General features: G+C 33.3%; 1 protein-coding gene across 1 annotated transcript; it reads left to right on the top strand.

Moving 5' to 3' along the window:
* The first annotated feature begins 4,701 nt into the window (after nt 1-4,701).
* On the top strand, nt 4,702-9,657 carry LOC130956774 (uncharacterized). The gene is made up of 10 exons (XM_057883763.1): nt 4,702-4,846; nt 4,964-5,110; nt 5,267-5,630; nt 5,683-6,150; nt 6,339-6,564; nt 6,661-6,903; nt 7,009-7,637; nt 7,746-8,300; nt 8,403-8,545; nt 9,521-9,657. Exons 1-10 carry the CDS (start codon nt 4,702-4,704, stop codon nt 9,655-9,657), a joined length of 3,057 nt encoding a protein of 1,018 aa, XP_057739746.1.
* Nucleotides 9,658-10,021: the final 364 nt, after the last annotated feature.

The raw sequence follows: 10,021 nt of genomic DNA, 5'->3' as shown, positions 1-10,021 counted from the left end.
TGTACGAAATGAAACTAAAATATTGCTTTTGGTGTCTAAATAAAATTAAAATAAATAAAATATTAGTATTGAAATAATTTTAAAATATTTTAAAATGTTAAAGACAAAAGAAATAATTTATTCTATTTCTTATAATCATGTTAAAGAAAAAGTGCTTTGAGGTTTGATTTAAGTGGTATATTATATACCAAAAAATGTTAGATGACTATCAAAATTTATTTTTAGTCATCAGTTAGTTATTATTATTTAAAAATAGAAAAAATTTTATTCTCATATTCTGAGAGATGCTAAAATGATACCCCTCTTTCATCTATTTGTAAAATATACATTCTCCTATCTAATAACTTTTAAAAAATATCTTCTTTAATCTATTTTAAATTTTTTGTCTTAACTAATATTAATTTTATCTATTTTTTAAGAAAAAATAAATTATTTTTTACAAAAATACTCTTTAACAAAAAAAAAATATTTTTTTGTCATTAAATTTTGCTTATCAAAATATTCTTTAATAAATTATTTTTTTATTGATCAAATTGTATTTTTATCAAAATATTTTTAAAAATAATTTAATCAATAAAAAAATTATTTATTAAAAGATATTTTGATAAGCAAAATTTAATGATAAAAAAATAAAAATTTTTGTTAAAAGGTATTTTTATAAAAAATAATTTATTTTTTTGAAAAATAGATAATATTAACAATAGTTAACACACAAAATTTAAAATGGATTAAAGATGAGATTTTTTTAAAAGTTATAAAGGAATAAAATGTACATTTTACAAATAGAGAAGAGAAGAGTATCATTTTAGCATCTTTTAGGGGAGGAGAGTAAAATTTTCTCTTAAAAATATAAAATAAAGTATGTTATACGATTACTAGACTAAAGGAATTACAACAAAGAAATTGAGTTAATGACTAAGTAATGACAAAAAATAATAAATTTTAATGATCCTCTAACATTTCTCTTATATGCCTTCCAAACAACTACATTCGAATTCAAATTTCACTTGTGGAGAGAAAAAACCATGTGATGTAGTATAGTATGTGTGGGTGTCTTGTATTGTAAAAGACAAAAAAAAAAAAATCCTTCAAACCTTTGTAAGATATAACTTATAAGGTATTTTTTTTTTTTTTTAAGAATAAATGGTCATTTTGACATTCAAAAAATTCTGATTTTAACAAAATAAACTTTAATATTTTCTATGGACAAAATGAACCATCAAATATATATTTTATTGGATAAAGTGATTCCAACATATAATTAATAGTTAATTTATCTAATCAATCATTAAATTTTTATAAAATTACTATATTGCCATCATTTTTTGTATAAAATTACAAATATATTCTTCTTCTCTTTTCTCTTTTCTCTTTTCTCCAGCATCACACTATTTCGTAACTTCCACCATCACTCTACTCTTATCCTTATCAACAATGACAACCCACAAATTAACTATCACCACAAAAGATTAATACTTACTAATTCAATATGATATTTTAAAGCAGAGGACTAATATTCACTAACCCGCATCATCATTTTTTGATGGCTCTTCTGTTCAATCCATCATTGGTGTCAAGGTACATTTTTTACCTCTCTCTCATACTCCCTTTTAAGAATTTTTTTGGGTCTTTCTTAAATTTCAAATGCCTCTTTCATTTTTTTGGATTATAAAAAGTGAAAGTCAGAGTGTAGTATGTTCCCATTTATGAACTTGCCAATTCATAATTGTTGCTATCGATTTGTTTTGATCATTTGGTTATTATTAGGAAAAATTCATATTTATTTTGATGGCGGCAGATGAAGTGCAAGTCCTCTTGTAGTGGTTGTGGTTGGCCATAGAGAAAGAAGAGTAGACCATAGCATGACGGTGGAAAAAAAAATTGACAACAAAAATTCAAATTGGGACAAATACTGTGCTTAAGGTGTTTGGAGGATGTGTATAAAAGATTGAAAGTTGAAAAAATATCATCACAAAAAAAATAAGAGAGTTTCACTATATGAATTATTAATGAGAACTACTGCAATGGAAATATAATGGGGTGGTGGGTAATAACGTAGAAGAGAGAGAATATAAGACAAATTAGTAATTTTATCAGAATAAATTATCATTTGTATCCATGAAAGATATAGATGTTGACAAATGTACCTATATAAGAATAAAACGACAATTGTAACTACGGAAGATGGTGCTTTCGTGTGCCAAAAATATCCTAACGAACCAATTATGTAACCAACGTTTGGATACTCTTGACACACAAAGGTCATCTTCCGTGATTACAATTGTCGTTTTATTCTTATATGAGTATAGTTATCAGTATCTGTATCAAATGGTAATTTATTCAATTTTATAAAAAGTCAACAATTGACTTAATTTTAAAGTCATTTTGTCATATCAAACATATACTTAAGGATTTATTTTGTCAAAAAAAAAGTTAAAATTTGTTTTGTCAAAATCAGAATTTTTCAGGTGCTAAAATAGTCATTTATTATTATTATTATTATTTTAAATGTGTAAAAACGATGTAAACCCTCTGGACACAATATCACTCTGCACTTCATAGAAAAGTTAGGAAGTTTGTGGAGTCCTATCAATGGGCCTTTCAACCCTAGTTTTATGTATATTTAGGCCTTATCTTAATGTTCCTACCACCAAAAAGGTGCATTCTTTGTGGGCTCACCTTATATAAGGGCTGGGCACTTCTTACTTCAGAAAATCCAATATTCTATATATAATGACAAATGGAGACCGTGTGTTAAAACACTAACAAAAATAAATGAAAATAAAAACTAAAAGAACTAACAATTCTTATATTTTCTTTTACTGCCTTGTTTCTTTTCTTTTCTTTTTTACTTTGGGTTTCTATTTTTAACACTCAAAATGACGGTCCAAATAATATTCTCCATTTGAAAAAATTTAGAATGTAGAGTAAACTATTATTTTTAATAATATAAACTTAAGAATTAAAAAAAATATTTCAAAATATACAATTTTAAAAATCGAAGATGAGCGGTGGAGTGAGAGGGGAAGAGACTTTGAGGGTAAAACACGGTGAGGCAGCCGATAATTTCGGTGGAAGAGATAAGGGGGAGAGGGGGGAGGGATTGCATCAGGGGAAAATAAGGATCATATTTTGGGAGGGGTTTCTAAACCTTTTAAGGTCTCTTTCAGGGATAAAGTTGTGGGTTCCAAGATTGCTAAAGCTTTTTCACTCGTTGAAATTTTATCGGGAGATAACATTGCGGTAATTTCTGGGAAGTAAGGAGATCTCTTTCCACCGAGTGTCACATTTACCCAAAAAGCTAAGAATTGTTTGGCAGAACCTTATAAGGATGCTATAGTGATTAAGGTGCTAGGTAAACATTATAGCTACACTGCATTGTCTCATAAACTCCGAACGGTATGGAGGATTAAGGGAGGTTTTGATTTATTGGACGTGGGATTTGACTACTTTCTTGTGAAGTTTGACGTGGCTGAGGAGCGAGAAAATATTCTCTTAGGAGGTCCATGGATGATCGAGGGAAATTATGTGGCTGTGAAGCCTTGGGATCAAGAGTTTAGATCAAGTAATAACTATTTTGGAGCAACTTTAGTGTGGCTAAAAATTTTCGGATTACCAATTTGGTGCTACCAAGAAGATACAATGCTCCGTGTTGCGGCTGCAGTTGGCATTCCCGTTAAGGTTGATTTGGCAACAAAATTAGCTGAAAGAGGATGATATGTTCGAGCCTGTGTTCAGATAGATTTAGGATTGCCAGTGACTAAGAAGATTCTTGTTGAAGGTGTTGAATATGAGGTTGAATATGAAAGTCTTCACCTTATTTGTGGCTCCTGTCTCAAGTTTGGTCATGATATGAAGGTGTACAAGACTGACAGCAATGCGGGAGGAGGAACTAATGCCAAGGTGGTCAGCGATGTAGCAAAACAGCCAGAAAGCTCAAATTCAAAAAATCCAGTGCATGTGGAAAAGGCAAGTTTTCATTTTGGCAAGTTTTCATTTTGGCAAGAATCTTGGAGATGAGACTGTAAATATTACTGTCCCGAATTTGGTGGAGAGTGATTTGCATGCTGTTCATGTAGACCATGCACAACATGAGGATTTAGAAGGCTGGACTCAAGTGATTAGGAAAGAAAAGTATAAAATGGGTCAAAATCATTCTCCTAGCACCCATCAGGTACAACCAAAAGCAAAGAAGACTCCTAACAAGGCTACCAATACTTGGACAAGGCCTAATCACCAACGTACAACACATGCTACTAGATCCAAAGTAAAATTAAGCAGGGGCATCAATATTGAAAAACTGGTTAGTGTGGCTTCTTCGGAGACCCGGCACAATGTTCATCATCAGCAGCAAGGTGAGACAACAAATGGCACTGTGCGAAAGCGTCCTCGCCCAAACTCTTTGCAGAATTTACCAGTAGATAAGGATGAAGCATCGACGGCGGGTATGGAGCAAGTTTCAACGAAGAAAATTGGGCTACAACTTGAGAGTCCATTAAAGGCAGGATCGTCGAAGACAGGGACATCATGTTGAGTCTCGGGTTTGTTATTGGAGCTCTTTTTTTTGCTGTTTTTATGGATAGTTTCAATATCATAGCCTGGAATGTGAGGGGTGCGTCTAACAAGATGGCCTGTGTGCATTGCAAAAATTTGGTGAGAATATATAAACCATCTTTCTTCTTTATCTTTGAGACTCATACCATGTTTAATAATTTGAAGAATTTTTGGGATAAGTTGGGTTTTCATTGTGTTGGTATTGAGGAAGCAGTAGGACACATGGGTGGCATTTGGTTTCTATCTTCTATTGCTAATACTTCTTGTGTGGTTATTGATCAAATTGACCAATGTATCACAGTGAAGGTGAGTGTGAGTAACTTAATTTGGCTTTGTAGTGCAGTATATGGGAGTCCTCAATTCGAAAAAAGATGTATGCTTTGGGATCATTTGCGTTCTATTAATTCAGGCCATAATGGACCATGGATGGCTGTTGGTGATTTTAATGAGATTGTAGCACCAGATGAGAGTACAGGTGCTTATTTTTCTTCTCACAGAGCTAGTCTATTAGCTACTACTCTAGATGACTATGAGCTCTTTGATCTTAAAGTGACTGGTAGGAGATATACTTAGTATAGAGCAGTTCAGGCTGGCAGGGACTTGGTTAAAAGGTTGGATAGAGCTCTAGTTAATGAGGCGTGGATGACAATGTTTCCTGAGGGTTATTCTGGAATTCTTAGTAGGCTTTATTCTGATCATTGTCCTATTTTAGTTTGTTGTCATAGTAGCCCCAGAGTGAAAGGTTCTCGTCCTTTTAGGTTCCAAGCTGCGTGGGCAACACATCCTTCTTATAAACATGTTATTAGTAAGGCTTGGAATCAAGAGTTTGGAGGCGTTACTGAAAGGCTTAAGATGGTTCAACAGGCTTCTTTGGACTTCAACTCAAAGATTTTTGAAAATATTTTTGTGCGAAAAAATAAGCTGGAATATCAGATTGATCAGATTCAACGGCGTTTGGAGGTTACCGATGTGTTATCTCTGAGAATTAAAGAAGCTGAACTGAGGGAAGATTACAATAGGCTTTTATTGCAAGAGGAACTTTTTTGGTACCAGAAATCTAGAGAGCAGTGGGTCAAGTATGGGGGATAGAAACACTAAATTCTTTCATCTTCAGACTTTGGTGTGTAGAAACCATAATAGAGTACATGGATTATATGTTAGAGATGGGTCTTGGTCTACTGATCCAGATATTCTCCAGGAAGAAGCCCTCTCTTTTTACAAGAATCTCTTTGGTACAACGGAAGAGGTTGAGGTTGATTGTTTAGGGGATGTTCCGATGCCCACTCTAAGCACTGAGACTTGTGCTAGGTTAATTGACCCTGTCTCTTTTGTGGAAGTCAAGTCAGCAGTATTTAGTATGAGCCCTTTTAAGGCTCCTGGTCCAGATGGCTTTCAAGCTTATTTTCTTAAAGAATATTGGGAGACAGTAGGCACTGAGATTTGGAATATTGTCCGGAGCGCTTTTTTGGGAGAGTTCTTAATTCCTAGTATCATGGAAACTCTGATTGTGCTTATTCCTAAAATTGATAACCCTACCTTTATGAAGGATTTCAGGCCTATTAGCTTGTGTAATGTTGTTTATAAATTATCACCAAAGTATTGACTAACCGACTTCGGCCTTTTCTTCCAGATATTGTTAGTCCTTTACAAAGAGGTTTTATTCCGGGTCGTGGTGCTCCTGATAATATTATTGTGGCCCAAGAAATTCTGAATTTCATGAAGCACACAAAATCCAAGAAAGGTACTCTTGCTTTTAAAATTGATTTTGAAAAAGCTTATGATAGGGTGGATTGGAGGTTTTTGGAGAGTACTCTCATTGCTTTTGGTTTTCCTATCATCACTGTTAATTTGATTATGAATTGTGTCCGTGCATCATCTCTTTCTATTATGTGGAATGGGAATAGATTGGATAGTTTTGCTCCTAGAAGGGGGCTTAGACAGGGCGATCCAATGTCTCCTTACTTATTTGTGCTTTGTATGGAAAGACTTGCTTGCTATATATCTCATAAGGTGGTCGAGGGTGTGTGAAAACCAGTTTCTGTCACTAGGGGTGGCCCAAAATTTTCTCATTTGATGTTTGCAGATGATCTCTTACTTTTTTGTCAGGCTACAAAGAGTCAGGTTCAAATGGTCATGCATTCTCTTAACATTTTTTGTAAGGCATCTGGCATGAAAGTGAATCTTGAAAAGTCTAAAGCTTTTTGTTCTAAAAATGTGACTGCTCGTAGAAGAGATATTTTTACTAGTGTTTCTTCAATACGTTTTGCTTTGGACTTAGGAAAATATCTTGGAGTTAACCTTAATCATTCCCGTACCAGTAGGGCTTCTTTTCATTCGGTTATTGAAAAGGTGAGGAGAAGATTAGCTAATTGGAAAGGAAGGCTTTTAAATAAAGCAGGGAGACTTTGCCTGATCAATTCTGTTACAGCATCCATTTCTGTCTATCATATGCAGGTATCTTTTTTTTCAAATTGGGTTTGCGATAAATTGTCTTCTATGATGAGACAGTTCCTTTGGAAGGGTCAAGTTGATGGTAGAGGTCTTTCTCTTGTTAATTGGAGGACCGTGATCACTCCAAAGAAATTTGGTGGCCTGGGTGTTAGAGATCCTGCGTGTGTTAATATATCTTTACTTGGTAAATTGGTTTGGCAACTTTTTAATTGCCAGGACAAGCCTTGGGTTACTCTATTGAGAGCGAAGTATCTGAGGAATGAGGGAGTTTTAGATGGCCATGTCCCTTGCAATGCTTCTCATGTTTGGAAGAGTATCTCAAAGGCTTTTGGTGCTCTTAAGGATGCCTTCTCTTGGTGTATTTGGTCACTTGATCAATCCTTTTGGTTTGATAATTGGAGTATTGAGGGCCCAATTGCTCAAGATGTCCCTTTTGTACATATATCTGACTCTGATTTAACTATTAGAGACGTTTGGAAAGATGGTCAATGGAATCTCCATGATATCTTCTCTATCATTCCAGAAGATGTCAAACAGCGTTTGAATGCTTATAATCCGGATTTGAATGCTGGAGAGAGTTCGGGTTGGTTGTGGGATGTGGCATCTTCTAGACTCCACTCAGTTAGGAGTGGGTATAGTTGGCTAGCCAAAATAAAGTTTGACTAGAATGAGCATGATAATTGGTTGTGGGTATGGCGACTGCAAATTCTTGAGAAGTACAAGTTCTTGATTTGGCTCAGTCTTCATAATGCTATTCCTACGGCAGAGTTTCGTTTGGGTCGTGGTTTAGCTTTATCTAGCACCTGTCATCGATGTCAGAATGGTTCTGAATCCATTCTTCATTGTCTTCAGGAGTGCCCTAGTGCCAAGGAGGTCTGGAACCTTTTAGGCCTATATTCAGATAACTCGAATTTACATGACTGGCTCTACAGAGGTGCAAAGAGTGAAGATGTTTTTCTTTTCTTTTCGACCATCTGGTGGATTTGGAGAAGCAGGAATCAGGACTTATTTAGTATAAATGATTCATGGAGTGCTAGTAAAGTGGTGAGTTTGATTCGTAGTTCAGTAAGGGAGTTTCACACTATTTTTGATATGCATCAATCTTTGTCTCCTCCTTCACTTTGTTCGCATTGGGTTCCACCTCCAGTTCATTCTGTTAAATTGAATTGTGATGCTAGTTGGTTTGCTTTTTTTGGCTATGCTGGTTTTGGTTGTATCATTCGCAATCCTGATGGATGTTGGTTGAAAGGTTGCACTGGGAAAGTCGAAGTGTGCAGTGTTCTTTTTGCTGAATTGTATGCAATTTGGAGAGGTTTACTTCTTACTTGGGAGAGTAGATTTCGGGAGGTTATTTGTGAAACAGACTGTTTATAAGCTCTTTTCTTGGTAAACCAAAGAATGCTTGGTAAGGATATTCCGGAATGGGATTTGGCAAAGCATATACAGGAGGTTATGAATTGGAATTGGAGAGTCTCTATTCTTTTAATTCAGAGGACTGGAAATAGTGTTGCATATTGTATGGCTAAAGCAGCTGCTTCTGGTGCGAATATTCACTCGAATTGGAGCCAACCATGGAGTGAGCTTCAACATCTAATAGATTTAGATATGACCATAGCCAATTAATTTGGTTTTGTCTCTTTTTTTCTTTCTTTTCTATTTAGTCACAAAAAAAAAACTTAAGAATTTAATTTTGATAGATTGTTAATGTAAAATATTTTACACGGTCAATAATTATATTTGTTTTTTATGATTATTTACACGGTCAATATAAAATGAGATTACATAATTGAATACACATGTAAAATTGTTTTATACTGATAATGTATCAAAAATAAATTCATAAATTTAAATAATTAATTATAATAATAAAAGATATAAACTAACACGATAATTATAAAAAATTAGGTTATTTTGACAAAATAAACTACTCAAAATGTTCTAACACAAAAACAATCTAACAAACTATCCGTTTTAGGTAATTTTGTTGAATGAATTCAAATTTTGATGAGTACCAAATTAATTTATATGTTTCATGGTTAAAACTAATAACTATATAAAAATGATGATAACGTTTTAAGGGAAAAATAAATAATATTATCATTACCATGGGATATCCTAAAAGAGGGAAGTCGAGTATTTGTTTGCATGTAATATTGTAATAACGCATACTGACGCATAAAAAGATGAACTAATCATGCATCTTAAGCTCTCAAGCTCAAGTAAAAGAGTCTTTAACTATGCTACAAATAAAAACTAAAGACTTTTCATCATCATCTGCAAGCACAATATATACTACAGAACTTCTGTCTAAGAAATTTGTCCAAACTACTAATAAGAGAGATAATAATTGTCGATAATTTGCATTTAGTTTTAAAATTGTCTTAGTATATTGTCGTTCATTTTTTTATAAGTCAGTATCTAATGATTTGGAAATTCTCAGTTTCTTCTGGTTATACTTATTTTGTTGTATGCATGTTGATATTTTCAGTATTACCTGAATATTTTTGAGAAATAGTTCCTAATAGTCTAAATGGAGAAGAGTCTGATTCAGAAGACGATTTAAATGATATCTCCTCTGTTGAAATTGATAGATCCATGCAGTTTGATCTCAATAAGGTTCCGGAAGAAGACAATGAAACTTTAGAAGACTAACAAAGAGAAGATAATATACATGTTAAGAAAAGGTGCTTTAATCTGAACAAAAAGCTATGGTATGGAGATAAAATATCAGATCCTGTAAAGCGTGAAGCCCATAGATTCTTGACAGAGTATTTTTCACCAGGTCAATACAATGTTGAAGAGAAATTTTGATCTTTTATTATAAGAGTTACGTTGATTGCCTTAATTTAATGATTTGGATCACAATTTTATATGTTTATCTACTTTTAGAGTTTCTTGATTTAAGTTTAGTAAGGCATAACTTCAAAGAGGAGTAACTTTAATTTATACTCGTTAAAACTTTATTTTAACTAATTCATACTATGACTTCATTTTCTTGTTTTACATTTACGTTTGA

This window comes from Arachis stenosperma, chromosome 10, assembly GCF_014773155.1.
Source record: "Arachis stenosperma cultivar V10309 chromosome 10, arast.V10309.gnm1.PFL2, whole genome shotgun sequence".
Classification (NCBI taxonomy): Eukaryota; Viridiplantae; Streptophyta; class Magnoliopsida; order Fabales; family Fabaceae; genus Arachis; species Arachis stenosperma.
This window is presented reverse-complemented; position numbering and strand designations above follow the sequence as displayed.

What these genes read in the sequence shown, in the direction of transcription:
- LOC130956774 (XM_057883763.1), top strand. Translation starts at nt 4,702, where the DNA reads ATGTTTAATAATTTGAAGAATTTTTGGGATAAGTTGGGTTTTCATTGT. An exon ending in TATTGATCAAATTGACCAAT is followed by an intron (nt 4,847 to 4,963) that starts GTATCACAGTGA and finishes CTATTAATTCAG; the next exon opens with GCCATAATGGACCATGGATG. An exon ending in CTTTGATCTTAAAGTGACTG is followed by an intron (nt 5,111 to 5,266) that starts GTAGGAGATATA and finishes GTCCTATTTTAG; the next exon opens with TTTGTTGTCATAGTAGCCCC.